We start from the raw sequence: 17,084 nt of genomic DNA on the forward strand, positions 1-17,084 counted from the left end.
TGGTCTGACCGTGTTTGAACACCAGACACACCAGCAGCACCGATGTCCAATCCAGGTTAGCTCCGTCCCCCCGGTAGAACCAGTCCTCCTCTCCTCCTCTCTCCTCTCCGCCCCCCGGTAGGCTAATGGAGGCGTAGAGCAGCGGCCGCGCCGTATAAATGGGACGGAGAGCCGACCGCCTGTAATGCTGCGCCGGGTGCGGCAGTCTCTCCGGCAGGTGCTGTTTCTGATGGCCCGGAGACCGGGGCTACTCTGCGGGACTATCGTGCTCGGCGTCCTGCTCGTACTGGCCGTGAAGTTCACATGCAGGTAAACAAGAGCAGCTGTTCACATTACAGTAGTGTGTTTCTGTGTGTGAGCAGGCTGCTAACATGGCTTTGCTGAGGTAAATGTTGCTGTAGCTTCAGTAAATCGTTAATTAGCTATTCTTAATTATGATGTGTCTACTTGTGAACTAATCAGGGTTTAATTATGATGTTGTGCAGCTGATCTGACACTGACGTGTACTGTAGGACAAGAGGATTAATTAACTAATGCTTTGACCCGTTTAAACCAGACAGCCCACTAACCAAGAGTTAGCCAGCTTCTTAATGTAAGAAGGCTTTTTATGCGTCTGTATTTGTAAATGACTCCAAAGACAACATTGTAACTATCATAACTCTGTAGTAAACAATTTATGCCCCAGTGAACCTGGCTGTGGAGGTTTCAGCTGAAACTTGAAGCAAATATGCTAACAAATGATGTCAGATACATCCTGCTTCTTATCTGGTTGTGGTGGAAGAAGTATTATAATGTTTTAATTGAGTTAAAGTAGCAATATTATTTGTAAAAAAAAAACTCCATTACAAGTAAAAATAGAGTAAGTAAGTAAAGATATATGTAGAGCTGAAACAATTGGTCAATTAATTGAGTATTTTGATCAATAATCAATCACTTGGCTTTATTAATCAAACAATAATACCAATGTTCTCTAGTTCCAGCTCCTCAAATCAGAGGATTTGCTATATTTACTACTTATTATACTTGCAATTTAAAAAAAAAAAAAAAAAATCTTATTTTAGAAAACTGTCATAGTATAAAGAACACACCAGAAATACACCATTTTAGAATAAGCAAAAATGATACACTTATGTTATCTTATCAGATGTGGAGATTGAAAATGACTCCAAAGACAACATTGTAACTATCACAACTCTGTAGTAAACAACACACATTTATGCCCCAGTGAACCCGGCTGTGGAGGTTTCAGCTGAAACATTAAGCAAATATGCTAACAAATGATGTCAGATACATCCTGCTTCTTATCAGGTTGTGTTGGAAGAAGTATTGTGATGTTTTAATTGAGTAAAAGTAGCAATATTATTGTAAAAATACTTAATTACAAGTAAAAGTACTCCATTTAAGTAGAAAGTTCAAAAGTATTTTCAGCTTAATCTGTAGATCTAAAACAATTGGTCGATTAATTGAGTATTCTGATCAACCGATCAATAATTGTATTAATCAAAGATCTCAGATATATCCTGCTTCTTATCCGGGATTATATATGTGTTGGAAGAAGTATTATAATGTTTTAATTGAGTAAAAGTAGCAATATTATTGTAAAAATACTCCATTCAAGATATTATTTAAATAGAAATATGTAGAGCTGTAAAAATCAGTCAATTGATTGAGTATTTTGATCAATTATCAATCACTTGGCTTTATTAATCAAACAATCTAGTTCCAGCTCTTCAAATCAAAGGATTTGCTATATTTCCTTGTTAATTCAATATATTGCGATATATATATATATATATAAAGCAGTACTTGCAATTTCAAAAATAAAAAATCGTATTTTAGAAAACTGTCATAGTATAAAGAGCACACCAGAAATACACCATTTAAGAACAAGCAAAAATAACACACTTATGTTATCTTATCAGATGTGGAGATGGAAATTTGAAGCAAATTGTAGACAAATGATCTCGGGCACGTCCTGCCTCTTTTGTCTGTGACTGTGGCTGTTTTGCTCCAGCTGTGCCAAAACAGTGGAAAGGGTGTAGTAGTTTTGGTGTCATGTTTAAATGCTGCTGTCTTGGCCAGGTCTCTTGCAAAAGAGATTCTTAATCTCAATGAGTACTACCTGGTTAAATAAAGGTTAAATAAAAAAAAAAATCGTAATTTCTGATTTACACTGAAATCTTTTCTGTGTCTAGCCGTGCTAAGAATGTGGTGGCAGCAGCTCGGCCTCCGGTGCGGTTCTTCTCTGCCGAGGCCCCGGTAGTGGACCTCTACTTGGGTCAGCTGGACCAGGTGAGATTCACAGACAAAACACTTTGAAACGAGTCAGATGTTATTTTCCTTATTAGATATTGTAAAATGTGCATGATAAATGGGTTTGAGGATGGCTATAACAGAGGAACAATGTGACGAGGCTACAGAGTGCACACAGCTTTAATTTATTATTTTTCTTGTGCGTGAAACTCGCTTAATTGTTTCCTTATGTAGTTTTCATCTGTGACTGGTGCAGATTGCTTATGGCATTGTCTTAAATCATCAGATTTCTTTCTTTGAGGCACATATTTTTTTCTCAAAGCACTTCAACTACAAGTGTTAATTCATACTTAAAACCCAAACAGATTTGCAATCTAGCACGCTCCATACGTGTCTGTAACGTTAACATTTTCTCTCCAGGTGGAGCGTCTCAGGAGTGTGGCGGAGGTATCTCTCATCTTCTTCTATGCGCCGTGGTGTGCTCACTCGATGGCTGCCCGGCAGGAAGTGCAGCAGGTGGCTAAGAAGCTGGCCAAACAGGTACAGAATACATGAGGACACAACAAGCACTCTGCAGGAATGTTTGTATACCAAATAGCCACCTTAGTTGATCACTGATAAGGTAGCAGAAAACTAAGGCTAGTTGGTGTAGTAACATTCTTACAATGAAGAGTAACTTTAGCTATTTAGCTATATTGCGATACTGTAAGCAAGGCGATATATTGAGATTTCTTTCAAATCTAATTTTAGGAAAACTGTCACAGTATAAAGACACACAATATGTATAAAATCTGAGTTAAAAAAAAGTTACTATGTGAAATGGCTACTATGCGGAATAACATCATTACACATCCACAGGAGTCAAAGCTTTACTGTGATACCCAATTTATGTAGTTCAAGACTGTTTAGGGACCCCAGTATGCAGATGGATTCAAATACACCATTTTAGAATAGGTGAAAATAACACATTTGTACTGCATGGTTTTTGCCCCAAACTGCATGTGATTATCATAAAGTGGGCATGTCTGTAAAGGGGAGACCCGTAGGTACCCATAAAACCAATTTTCATTCACAAATCTAGAGGTCAGAGGTCAAGGGACCCCTTTGAAAATGGCCATGCCAGTTTTTCCCCAGCAAAATTTAGCATACGTTTGGAGCGTTATTTAGCCTCCTTCATGACCTGCAAGTATGACATGGTTGGTACCAATGGATTCTTTAGGTTTTTTAGTTTCATATGATGCCAGTATCTTCACTTCTAGCTTTAAAACTGAGCCCGCTATAACCTCCGAAAAACAGAATAGTGGCCGGGTCTGCCGGGGGGCCGTCAGATTTCTAAGAGGTTAAAACATAATATTGCGATACTGGTGTATCGATATTTTCTTACACCCCTACTATTAAGTGCTAAGAAAAATAAGCATTCGTAGAGCTTAGAGTATTAATCTAAATAAACTGTCAAACAGTGTCCAAGAGCTACCCAGTTAATGTGGATTTTATAGAAATCTGATGGAAAAATAAAATTAAATCAACCCCTAAATTCACTGTGAAGAAGTTATTAACTAGAATGTGTGGGGCTCATTTGTGATGTTGATGAGACAGAATAAAGCCTGATCTCACGCATGATGTACTCTCTCTGTGGTCTGGAAATAGTTTTGCTTGTTCAACTGTGTTTCTTTTTCTCTCACTCTTATACACACAAACACAGGTGCAGTTTGTGGCAGTTAACTGCTGGTGGAATCACGGGAAATGTAGGAAGCAAAACCGCTTCTATCAGTACCCGATCATCCATCTGTTTTATAGACGGTAAGATGCTCAACCATTCAAAGTTATTTTTGTTCAACTGAAATGGTAGAATGAATGATTGATGCGTGAAAAATATGACAAAACGGTTACATTTTTGCTCCAGTTGAAAGGATTGCTGTGGTTTAATGAACTCTAGTTGGTGGCATTTCCTGTGTGAAATCTTCACCTGAATGTTAATGTTTTATTTCCTGTGTAAATAATTGTTTTTATGATCAACGTAACTGCAATTAAGTTGTTGATCGCCCAAATGATCCATTATGTTGTTTGTCTTTGTGTTTCTATGCTTCAGATTTGGGCCTATAGAGTATAAGGGTCCATTTGTGGCTCCATATGTGGAAAGTTTTATCCTCAGAGTCATCACACCGCTCACTTACCTCCCATCAAGAGCCACACTCGAAGAGTTCCTCTCCTATCACGAGGTATTATTTGGATTCATGCCGTCTGATGGAGAGTTTATTCCTTACTGTGTGTCCTGGTCTAAAGAGTTATGCTAGAGTAGACCTAAAAGTTTAACTGTTGTTGAATTATCTGTGTCTTTACACAGGTGTCTTCTTCTTTGAGTAAAGCTATATTTCCGTATGATGTACTCTAATTGGTTGTCTCTTGTGTATTTCCAGCCTCGAGTGGTGGGTTTCTTCCAATTTAACTCCTCTCCTCAGCCGCCGGGGTACATCACATATCTGTCTTCTGCCCTGCAGGCTCTAAAGAGGGGTAAGACATGATCAGACAGCACTGAAGCCAGTTGTTTCAACTTTGTAATCATGTCAAGTATGTAAAATGAAATTAGAAATGGCCAGGTTTGGGGAAACTTGGGTCTTTGTAACAGTAAAGATAGCAGTGAGTATGTTAAAAATAGGAAATGTGCAATGATCAGTAAAACGTGGTTAATGTTTGTGTTTCCAGCCGTGACTCTCTCTGTTTTTCTGTTGCAGATTTCCGTGGTGTTGTACGTTTCGGGGTTGTGACCAACAAACAGGTGGCGGAGGCCATCTCAATAAAAGAAGATGAAACAGTTTATCTTAAGAGAAAATTTAACTCCTCTTTGGTAAGGCCATAAAACACTGGGTTAGAAAATGTAATTAAATGCTGGATACATTTTACTGTCATGTTGGATGTATACTAAAGCGTTGCACTGGCATTGTGCTGTGTGTTTTCTTCTGTCAGATTTTCCCTCGAAGGGAACGCAACTTCACATCACAGGCCATCTGTAGCTGGGTGTTTGAACACCGCGAGACCGTCCTCCAGTGGCTGCAGCCTCCAGGAACAAAGTCCCGTCTCCTGGAACATGAGCTGTCTAAAGGTCCGGCACTGCTGCTGTTCCTGCCGCACAATCCACTCGGGTCCAAACCCAATCCCATACTACAGCAGGTGAGCGGGGATGGAAAAAATCACAGACGGCGAACGGAAATTAGCTTACTTCTAGTACTTGACCTCAGTGGTGTATTTGATACAATGGAGAATCTTGCTTAGTTGTCTCGAGATGGGTAGGTCTCTCTGATACCGCTCTACTCTGGTTCCAATCCTACCTCAACCATAGAATGATATTTATGTGTATTGGTGGTATCTATTTTTAGTAATGCTTCATCCTCTACTGACTATCTCACTTGTGGTGTGCCACAGGGCTCCGTTTTAGGTCCATTACTGTTTTTACTGTTTAGATGCTTTTCCCTTCAGACATCATTCACAAATATAACATTAATCTTACATAATATTCATTTTAGTTTTTATGCACTACATATCTGGAACAAACTCCCAGAAAAACTGAGATCTTCTCCTGACTTTTATTAAGTTACATTTGGGACTATTTATTAATTTCTTGCACTGCACAGCTGCACTTTAATTTTTGGTCTAGTGTGATTTGTGTTATTGTATTTTAGCTTATTTTCATCTTATTTATTTTGTTTTACTCTTTCTAAAATGTATATAATATTTCTGTCTTTATATTTTTTATTTCTATTGCCTTGTGTTTCTTTTAGATATTTTCTTAATGCCTTTCTGTCTTTTGTAAAGCACTTTGAATTGCCTTGTTGTTGAAAGTGCTGTACAAATGAACTTGCCTTAAATCTTTATGCTGAATACACCCAGCTGTATGCACCAATAACACCTGGCGATAATAGCAGTCACTCTCATTCAATGCGTCAACGAGTTTAAGTGCTTTATGTCCAACAACTTTGCAGCAGCTTAACAACAATACATTTGGTTATTCAATCCACCCAACTCTGTTCAGCTCATCCGTATTAACTTTGGGAGTCTGTCAATAAATGTTAGACCTAAGAAATCTGGGATTCCTATTTGACTGTAACCTCAGTTTCTGATGCTCACATCAAGAAGGTTGTCCTGCTTCCTCCACTTAAAAAACATATCCAAAATTAGATCATTTTAATCCTCTGCTGACCTGCAGAAATGTATCCGTGCTTTTATTTCATCATATTTACACGAGTGGAACTCTATTTATTCATGTTTAAGTTCTCTCTTAAACCGATCTTAAACCACATCACCCTTATCTTAGCCTCCCCTCACTGGCTACCAGTTCATTTGTATTACTTACATTTCATATATATATATATATATATATATTATTACTTTGTTTCTTGTGTCTTTCAGGTTGCAGACATTGCTGTGCGTTATCATTCCTGTTACAACAATAACCACTCCAGCCTGGACAAAAGTATTACCTCTCACTTGCTGTGCTGCCAGTCAGTTCTTCTCCCAGAGTCCAGTACAAGTGTGTGTGAGTTGTGCCTCAGTTTGTCACCATCGAGCCTGAACAGCTCCGCTGTACGCTGCTCTTTCTCCTCCACGACTCCGGGAGGAGACGTGTTGCAGTCCTATCTCCGACACTGCTGCCTACACCGACTACCTGCTGTGTCCATAAAAACCGCGACCTCAGTGGGCTGTAGCAATTTTCTGAGCAGCTACAGCCCATTTAGTCAATACAGTGCCTGCTGCAGAAAAGTAGAACCTCAACTCAATGAATCACAAGCCAAAGAGGAGCCAGATGTGCAAAGAGCTCCCTTTATACCTCCTCCTTCTTCCATCCCTCCACCCTCTGCCCCTCGGCAGGGAGGAGACGGCATCACAGGGCTGCGGTGTCAGACCAACAAGACGCTCAGGTTTTACGTGCTGGATGTTGCTCTGAACTGGCCTCTGGCGGTGAGGCTCGGGGCAACAGGCAACAGAAGTGTTTCTCCCCACCAGGAGGCTGGAGCACAAGGCGATGGGTCATTTGCAGCTATTGTGAACCTGAAGGACGAAGTTCATTATGTTCTCCACCGCAGCCCAGCAGCCACGCTGACTGAGTCTCTGGGTAAGACTAGGACACTATTTCATCTTGCAGATGCCGTTAGGAGCACCGGATGACACAGAGGCACATGATTTGTTTCAGATTACCTGTCTCATGCACTTCTGTCAGGATATAGTGACCGCTTTATAAAAATAACTTTTTTTAATCATATTTGCTCCATTTCTACCCACTGCTGCTTTAAGTCCAGATGAGTCAGATTAGTTTGTAGTTGCCATGTCTGTTTAGATTCACCAATTCTGTGTTCAATGCAAATTCAACACATCATCAAACAAAGACATCTGAGGCAAACAGCATTTTTGCATATTATGCAGATCAGCAGATCAGCTCATGTCTGAGTTTCATGATGTTTTGCATACTGTACTACTGTACAGATGTTTTTCAGGGAATAGTCACCACCAATATGTAATGTAATGAATGGGACACAGGGTGTTGAAGCCTTTTAAGTTCTATGTGATGACTTTTTCACAGTAAAAATTGTAAATGTTGTTTTTGGCTCCTACAGGATGTATAATGATGTCTTGGTTATCTGCATTTTCATGTTTGTAATGAACAGAGACAAATACATTTCAACCATTCTGCATGTGCTTCTGGATCCACTGTCAGTTGGGTAAAAGTTGTTTAGAATATGATCCTGATAGTAATTCTCTGTTTTCACTGTATGTCTCTATATCTTGTTAAAGAGGCCTTCATCAGGAACTTCAGTGCTCCGTACAGCCTCTTGCAGAGACACTTGGTGGGAGAAGAAGACAAGAAAGGATGGGAGGGGGAAACCAAACGTCCAGACCAACACCAGCACAAACCTCCACGCCTCCTCATCACAGAACTGACCACTTCATCCTTCCTGCCCTCCGTCATGGACCTCCAAAAGGTGAGAAAAGACTCTCACCTCATCCACTCTACATCCATTTATGTGAAGGATTCGGTATTGAGTTCATGAACTTGAGCTGTGGAGTAAAATATAAATGTGTGTGTTGTCCTGTAGGATGTGCTGCTGTTCTACTACACTCAGTGGTGTGGATTCTGCTCTGTTCTCAACCACGTCATCATCCAGCTGGCCAGACTATTACAGGGAAACAGCACCATCACTGTGGCCAGGTACAGATTGTGTGTGTTTGACTTGATGCAGGTATTATGGCAGTACTGTGTGTTTTAATATGATTTTTTGTTGGTTGAATCATAGTTTAAACTTCAGTGCAAAAGAAACTTTCATAAACAGTTCAACATTAGTTTTGTGGTCTAACCTTTTAAAGAAAAATTAAAAATAATATAACCACATTTTCTCTGTGTAGGGTGAATGTTGCCCGTAATGATCTTCCGTGGGAGTTCATGGTGGATCACGTTCCCTCTATTCTTCTCTTTCCCAAATACAGGTAAGAAACACACACACACATTTAGAGATTGTATTTTCTAGTCATACGTGGATATTTGGCTAGAAATAACCAGAGTGCTCTTTAGAGCTGAAACGATCAACAAGTCAAACAGAAAAATAATCAATTTATATCTGTAACTTTTCACGTGTGAGGATTTGCATATTTTCTTTGTCTTATGTGAAAATAAACTTAATATCTTCAGGTTTTGAGACTGTTAGTCGAATGAAACAAACATTTTGAAGATGTCACGTTGGGCTTCAGGAAATTGTGATTTGTGACATTTCATAGACTAGTCATTAGTTGCAGCTCTAGAACACAAAGTACAGTAACCTCCTAAGTAGAGCTGCGACAATTAATAGATTATTTGTCAACTATTAAATTAATCGCCAACTATTTTGGTAATCGATTAATCGGTTTGAGTTATTTTTAAGAAAAAAGGTCAAAATTCTCTGATTCCAGCTTCTTAAATGTGAATATTTTCTGGTTTCTTTACTCCTCTATGACGGTAAACTGAATATCTTTGAGTTGTGGACAAAACAAGACATTTGAGGATGTCATCTTGGGCTTTGGGAAACACTGATCGACATTATGCACCATTTTCTGACATTTTATAGATCAAACAACTAATCAATTAATCGAGAAAGTAATCAGCAGCTTAATTGACTATGAAAATAATTGTTTGCTGCAGCCCTACTCCAGAGTGGGTACAGTAACAGCCTCAATGCTGTGTACTCAATTAATTGATTAACTTTATTATCTTCACAAAAACAAAATATACACATTAAAAAATAGTATTTCACCACCACTTCCCTGTTTCTGCTTCTCTTCAAGAAAACACTTCAGTGTGAAGTTTCCTGACGACCTGCCCATCACGCTACCCAACCTCCTCCACTTCATCCTGCAGCACTCTGGCTCTGTACAATACGCAGACAAACCATCGGCAGCTTCTAGCGAGGCAGAGCATCCAGGACTCAGTGCCATCCTCCGTGCAGAGTTTCTGGCACTCCAGCAAGAGGTTGAAGCGCTGCGGCGCGCTCGCGAACGTCTGTCCCAGCAGCTGGCGCAGCTGTGGCGCGACAACCGGCGACTGACATTTGACGCTCTCAGCTTAGAAGCCCAGAACACGGAGCTGCAGAGAGAAAGGCAAAGCTTAGAGGAGCAGCACCGGGAGAAAAGCCGGCAGCTCGGGGAGGCGGTGAGGCGGCTGGAGGAGCTGGCAGACACCTCTGAGAACCTGCTGAATGACAACACACTGCTCAGGGTGCTGCTGATGGCGCTTAAGGACAGGACAGAGGCTAAAGAGCAGGTGGAGGTGGAGAGAAAAGAGGCAGAACAGAAAAGAAGCCATATGGCCTCCTGACCACAAGTCTGCAGGGAGTCCTGAGAGCGACGCAGAGGAAGAAGAAGAGAGAGGAAAGAGCGCCAAACGAAGGAGGACTGTAAGTAGACCTGAGATGTGGTGAAACAAGAGGGCATAATGAAGCCTCAATGAGGAGGTCATGTAAAACCCAAGAGGCAACATGACCTGATCATGTTGTCATGGAAAATGAGGATGAAATGACAGCTATGATCTGTCAGAAGAAAATCTAAGACTGCTGCTAAGTCAGGACAGAAGGAAGGAAACACTTAAAATAAAGGTGGATAGCAGGTAGCGAGGGAAACGGCAGTGTTTGTTAGAGTCAGAATACTCCAAGGTGCTACCGTGATAGTGGTCTTATCCACTCTTAGGAACACACTAATATGGGAATTCAGTGCCAACTGTGCTTGCAAAAATGTAATTTCTGTTGAAGACTTAACCTCAGTTAAACGTACTACACAGACCCTGCAGCCCAATTCTCTACCTTCCCTGAATTACCGTCAATTCTCGTACAAAAGCGATGTTCAAATAATAGAGTGCTCCAGGGATGACGTATTTTTGTAGGCCAACCAGGAAGTTAGCATCGCCCTGGTTCCCTTGACAAAAAGCCGATGGGATTTTTGCATTGGGTTTTGGATTATTGCAGAAAATAAACTCTGTAGCAAACACATGTTTATGATACTTACACGTTTTGTTCAGCAAGATAATCTTCACTAATGAACACCACCTTTATGATTTTTGAAGTGTGAATGCAATTGCCAAAGCTAACGTTAGGCTATAGACAAACTACACCACGGTCGCATGAACGCGAATATACACTACGAGGCTGTAATGCCGGACGAGTCAGCGTGATGACGTTTTGTAGTCTCATTTAGCCACTTGTTAGCAACTGCATTTTTTTAAGACAATTAAAGGTTTCAAAATTCACGAGTGGGGTATTTATTGATGTATTTTATATTGTAGAACATATGGTTAAATTCTCTTAATCTTATGTTAACCACACACCTTATTTCATGCATCTAACTAAAAACCCATTAAAAAAAACAATTGTCTTCCAGACGAGGGAACCGGAAGTGCTAAAATGCTAACTCATTTCTGGGCTTTAGGATTCATTCCTGTAGCACTCTATGGCAGAGGCTGAAAACAGCTCACATGGTCAGTTCGGAGTAATGTACATTTCCACAACACCAATAGGCCCTTTTCACAGCAGCCATTCTGACATGTACTAGCAGGGTAAACACAGGTGTAATTGATCAAATTAATTATGGTCCCGTTCTATTTAGTGTCACAGCCATTCCAGTGAGCCAACATGTACAATACCAGGGCCCTGGCGCACCTAAATGAAACAATGACTGTTATTAATCACACCTGTGTTTACCCTGCAATGACATGTCAAATTGGCTGCTGTGAAAAGGGCCTATTACATCAGTTGTGTTAAACTCACCACGCTGCTGCTGTCACGTTCTCTCTTTTTCAGTCTAGTTCTGTTCATTCCAGTTGTTCCTCCTTTGCCTTACTACTGATCAATGTGACACTAAAAACTCAACACTTCCTGATGTTTGTCACATTAAAAGCCTACCTATGAAAGGAATTATGACGGAGGAGGTTTTCATTGTAGCTTAACATCGTTCGGGGGGGGGAAAAGGCAAAATGGTCCGCGTGACATGACTCTGGCTGTACTGATGGAAATGTACATTATGCTGAATTTATCAGGACAAAAGGTAAACATGGAGGAAATTAACTGGGGGATATTATAAATAAAGGCCTGTGTCTCTGCCACTGAGGTAAATACCACTGTTATGCTGCTACAAACTACGAGATGATGATGATGATGTTTTCCCAACAGTCCTTTGCTCATAAATGGATGTGCAGTGGTAGGTGAAAGCATGACTACAGGTTAGTGAAGTAGAATTTGGCTGCAGGGACCGAGAGGGCTACTAATGAAGCTGAGGCTTGTGGCGCCTGCTCACCGACCTGCGGGTGAGCCTAAGAGCACTTGAAGTAATTAGCAAAAACTTTCTTTTTTTTTTTTTGAAGGGGATATTGTTCTTTTGTTAAACCGATCTATTTTTACAAGAATCCTTGAGTCACTAAAATATTATTTCTTTGTAACTATTCAGGTATTAAGAATGAAATGCTGCAATTGTTTACATGTGAAATATTGCGCCTGTTTTTACTGATTAAAAATCTTTCATCTTATTGTCCTCCTGTGTTTTATTGTGGTGGATGTCTAGCATTGTGAACTAGAAAATGCATTTCCTGCTGAAAATGCGTGGGAATGCCGACAGCTGAAATTTATTGCAAAGCATTGCTGAAAATGCAGAAATGTGAAATTACTTGCCTAAAAATGTTAAAGCTCAAATGCATTGCACTGCACTGCTGTAAATACATTGCTAGAAAAGCTGGAAGCTAAACTGTAATACTGTTAAAAGTGGTAAATTTGAATTTTCCTGAATAGGCGGAAAGAAGAAATGCTTTGTATGTATATCAGACAGATGAACTGCATTGCTAGAGAGACAGAGAGAGAGAGAGAGAGAGAGAGAAGTATTTGGGTGAAATAAACCTTGAAAACTATAAGTGCTTGGACAGAAATAGTATTTTCACGGAATGAACCTTTAAAATCTATAAGTTGTTACACAGAAAGTGGTATTTGGGTGGAAAGTAGCAGTAGTAGCAGAAGGAGCAGTAGTAGTAGTAGTAGTAGTAGTTGAGGCAGTAGGAACAGCTGCAGGAGCAGTAGTAATAGTAGCAGTAGTGGTAGCAGTAACATCACTGGTAGTAGTAGTAGTAGTAATAGTAGTAGTAGTAGTAGTATTAGTAGCAAAAGCAGTAGTAGCCATAGTAGTAGTAATCGTAGTAGTAGTAGTAGCAATAGTAGTAGTAATCGTAGTAGTAGTAGTAGTAGTAGTAATAGTTGTAGCAGTAGCAGCAGCTAGAACTTTAAAAACTGTAAGTCGTTAGACAAAATATAGTAGATAGAGTTACTCTGTAGAGATTTTATTTTGAAAAAAAAACTTGTCATGAGTTCCCTGTTAAGATACAGTTACCTTCTGTGTGTGTGCGTGTGTGTGTGTGTGTAAGTCAGCCTGCTCTGATTGGCTGATTTGAATCAGCTGATGGCCACACTGCTAAGCACTCTCAGTGAGACAGTTTATAATAGGAGTCAACCAGAGACATACATGTCATAAAAGTGTGTCTCAGACAAAAAAGGTGAGCCCAATCGGAAAAATAATGTCATCATCAGAGAGAAGCGTCTCTGCCGAACGCATTGATGTCGTTTTTTTTGTGTGTGGAGTCAAAAATGGGATCATGGGAGCAGGATAGAAAAGTGCCATTGTCAACTTTCTTTCAGACATTTCCCGTCTGATTTAACATTGCTCTCTATGGAGTGGCTTGTTGGACTTACTCTCACTTTTGGGACCCAGGAGACAAATGTGTAAGTCCGACTGATTCCATAGCTACATGACTGTGACCGGCACAAAATTTCCTACAATTTGATGAAAAAAGTATCTATTAAGAGTGAACACTGTGGGCTACGGAGCAATTTGTTCGGAACATTTTCAAAAGATTTCAAAGCTTTCTCGCACTTTAACGGTGATGTCACACACTCTAGCCCTTAACGACCCACGCGTAGGTTTAAGAGGATTTGAAGATTTCCTCCATTGAGTTACGTTGTAAAAATGTTTTGGAAAAAGCTTAATATTTTAAAAAGTATAAATAGTTGAAACAAGCCAAGTCTTAGCACTAATGTCCTTAAAGAGCTGAATATTTTGATAGTTGAACGGTTTCTGTAGTTGAAAGTATGCAGGACTAGTTAAAGGCCAAAAAACGTACGGAAGAAATAGCTGAGTAAACCTTAGAAGAACAATACTGATCGATGTGATTCTAATAGTGAAACAAGAAGTTGGCCCCTGCTAATTCTGCATTCCCACAATAAGGGCCAACTTCTTGTTTCAATATTAAAAACTCTAAAGCTCACTAGCACATTATAATCCGTATCTGAAAATATTCCCCAACAAATGCACCATTTAATCCTGTTTGATAGTGTTTGATTAAAACTGTCCGTGCTCAACTGTTTTAGGAAATCACAAGCCTTTTTAAAAAATGTAACTGTTTTCTGTAGGAGCCAGTGTGCTTGGTGCTGAAGAAAAATACCGTACCACTGCGTTCAACAAAGAGTTAAATGCCTTTGAGATTTAATTTGGAGAAGTAGGAGTCATGTGCTGTTAATTTCAATCTGAATGGAGGTTATTTGTCTTAAATCAGCATTATGCACTGCAAGTCTCTCAACCACAGAGATGTTTTATATGTTTTCCAATATACCAATTTTTTTTTTTACATCTTTGCTGCAGCTCTTAAAAACACTAAAGACTGCACACACGTTTATTTAAAAACATATTTAAGTTATTTCTTGTTGAAGCATGTTGAAGTTTTAAGTTTACTGTCATCACATCCCCTTACGAAAAAGAAGTATACTTCAAGTTTATTTTATGAAGTAAACTTAAGTAAAGTTCAATTATATTTCCCAGGTATACTTTATGTAGTAAGTATTGTGGTGGCAGTTTCTGTTAAAACAAGACACAAACCAATGTAACAACTTGTCTTTCAGTGAATTTAATAAAAAGGCATACATTAATAACTAAAGCATCTGCAGATGGACTCACGAGCACAGCCACCTGTTGTGGGCTGTGGCAAGTGAGCCCCGAATACAAAGAGTAGTCAGTATTTATACATTTAAAGCATAACATGAAGATAAGTGCAAAGAAGAAAAGAAGAGAAGGATAGAAAGTGTATCATTACGTCAGCACACAGCAGACAACAGAGCATCACAAGACATAACAAGTATTTCAGCAATCTGTTGTTTGCAGTTACAGAGATCTAAAATGTCAGGTCACTGTCCTATGGTGACACAGTTGAACATGTGAGGCCCTGAGATTATCTAAAGGTACAGTGTTAAACTGCAGATATGAAAATTGCCATTACAGTATACTAATATGAATGTATTAGTAGTATACTTGTGTACTTCTTCAATACTTCTTTGGACTAAATTGGCCCACTTTATAGTTTATAAGAGTATACTTTTATAAACTATAAAGTGGGCCAATTTGGTCCAAAGAAGTATAGTAAGTGTAGGAGGAATAAAGTACACAACTAGTTCACATTTTGTACTGCAACTATACTGTGAACTATACTATAGGTATACTGTTAGTTTACTAGTTTTATACTTGTAGCCCACTTTTAGTTCATGAAAGTATACTTTAAAGTATATATACTGGAAAAACAAAGTTCGGAAACTGTGTTTGGTTGATTATTTCTCTGTTATTACAATGCTAATTGGCATTGTGTTTTACATCGTTGGAAAGCCTGTTTATTTACCTTTGCAATGATGTCCAACTTGTAAGGATCATGCATTTGTGGGATGAGCAGCACAGCTGATTATGTGGGTAACGCCCAAGAAAAATTTGCCAAAATGCTCTGCCAATGGTAAACAGTGTATTCTCATAAGGCTACCAGGAAGCCTGCAATGACTGCCCTTCACCGTCAGGCCCGTTTGCGCTGGTGTCGACAACACAGACAATGGAACCTGAACATGTGGGGGAATGTCATGTTCAGTGATGTGTCCAGGTTCTGTCTGCGAAAGTTGGATGGCCGGGTCAAAGTATGGAGACGACGCGGAGAACGCTATGCTGATTGTTGCATCGATGGAGTAACAGCTTTTGGTGGGGGAAGTGTCATGGTGTGGGGCGGCATCTCCCTCACTGGCAAAACAAGGCTTGTCATCATTGAAGGCCATCTCAATGCAGTGAGATATCGGGATGAGATTCTGCAGCCAGTGGCGATCCCATATCTCCACAATCTGGGACCAAACTTCATCCTCCAAGATGACAACGCTCGCCCCCACAGAGCCAGGGTTATCGCAGACTACCTCCACAATGTGGGAGTAGAGAGAATGGAACGGCCTGCCAAGAGTCCACACCTCAACCCAATTCAACACTTGTAGGATCAGCTTGGGCGTGCTGTACGTGTTAGAGTGACCAACACAACCTCGTTGGCTGACCTGCAACGAATCCTGGTTGAGGAATGGAACGCCATCCCACAGCAACGTGTGACCAGGTTGGTGACCAGCATGAGGAGGAGGTGTCAGGCTGTTGTGGCTGCGTATGGATCTTCCACCCGCTACTGAGGCTCCTGACATATTGTATTAAATGAATAAAGTGTAAAATTGCCAATATGTTATGTTTGTTCCTTGTTACTGATAGAGAGTTCAATCATCCAATCCACCAAACAACTCAAAACAAGAGTCAACACCAACAGGAGAATACACTGTTGGCAGAGCATTTTGGCAAATTTTTCTTGGGCGCTACCCACATAATCAGCTGTGCTACTCATCCCACAAATGCATGATCCTTACAAGTTGGAAATCATTGCGAAGGTAAATAAACAGGCTTTCCAACGATGTAAAATACAATGCCAATTAGCAACAACAGAGATATAATCAACCAAACACAAGTTTCCGAACTTTGTTTTTCCAGTTTACTTTAAGTGTAGGAGTATCAAACTCTAAGTACACAACTAGTTTATATTTTGTAATGCAACTATACTGTGAACTATACTGTTAGTTTACTAGTTTTATAATTGTAGCCCAGTTTTTTGTTTATAACAGTATACTTATAAGTATATACTTTAAGTAGGAGTATTAAACTTTGAGTACACTACTAGTTTACATTTTGTACTGAAACTATGCTGTGAACTATAGGTATACTGTTAGTTTACTAGTTTTATATTTGTAGCCCACTTTTTAGATTGTGAAAGTACACTTTAAAGTATACTCTCAGTGAACTACTAAGTTTTCGAACTGACTATAGTACTACATGTGTGAACACCATCTGAGACAATACAGCATTTGTCCTACAGGCCATGGTGCACAAAGAGGTGGTTGAGAAGAGACAAATTATAAATTGATTAATTGGTAAATTAACTATGATAAAACTATAAAACC

General features: G+C 39.7%; 1 protein-coding gene across 1 annotated transcript; it reads left to right on the forward strand.

The window, feature by feature from the left end:
- Positions 1-10,724, forward strand: txndc11 (thioredoxin domain containing 11). The gene is made up of 13 exons (XM_037764492.1): positions 1-309; positions 2,196-2,292; positions 2,674-2,793; positions 3,956-4,053; positions 4,343-4,472; positions 4,671-4,764; positions 4,986-5,098; positions 5,218-5,421; positions 6,658-7,360; positions 8,038-8,225; positions 8,340-8,452; positions 8,647-8,727; positions 9,559-10,724. The coding sequence occupies exons 1-13, from the start codon at positions 185-187 to the stop codon at positions 10,085-10,087; spliced, it is 2,595 nt and encodes an 864-aa protein (XP_037620420.1). The 5' UTR covers positions 1-184; the 3' UTR covers positions 10,088-10,724.
- The last annotated feature ends 6,360 nt before the right edge of the window (positions 10,725-17,084 follow it).

Source organism: Sebastes umbrosus, chromosome 3, assembly GCF_015220745.1.
Source record: "Sebastes umbrosus isolate fSebUmb1 chromosome 3, fSebUmb1.pri, whole genome shotgun sequence".
Lineage (NCBI taxonomy): Eukaryota > Metazoa > Chordata > Actinopteri > Perciformes > Sebastidae > Sebastes > Sebastes umbrosus.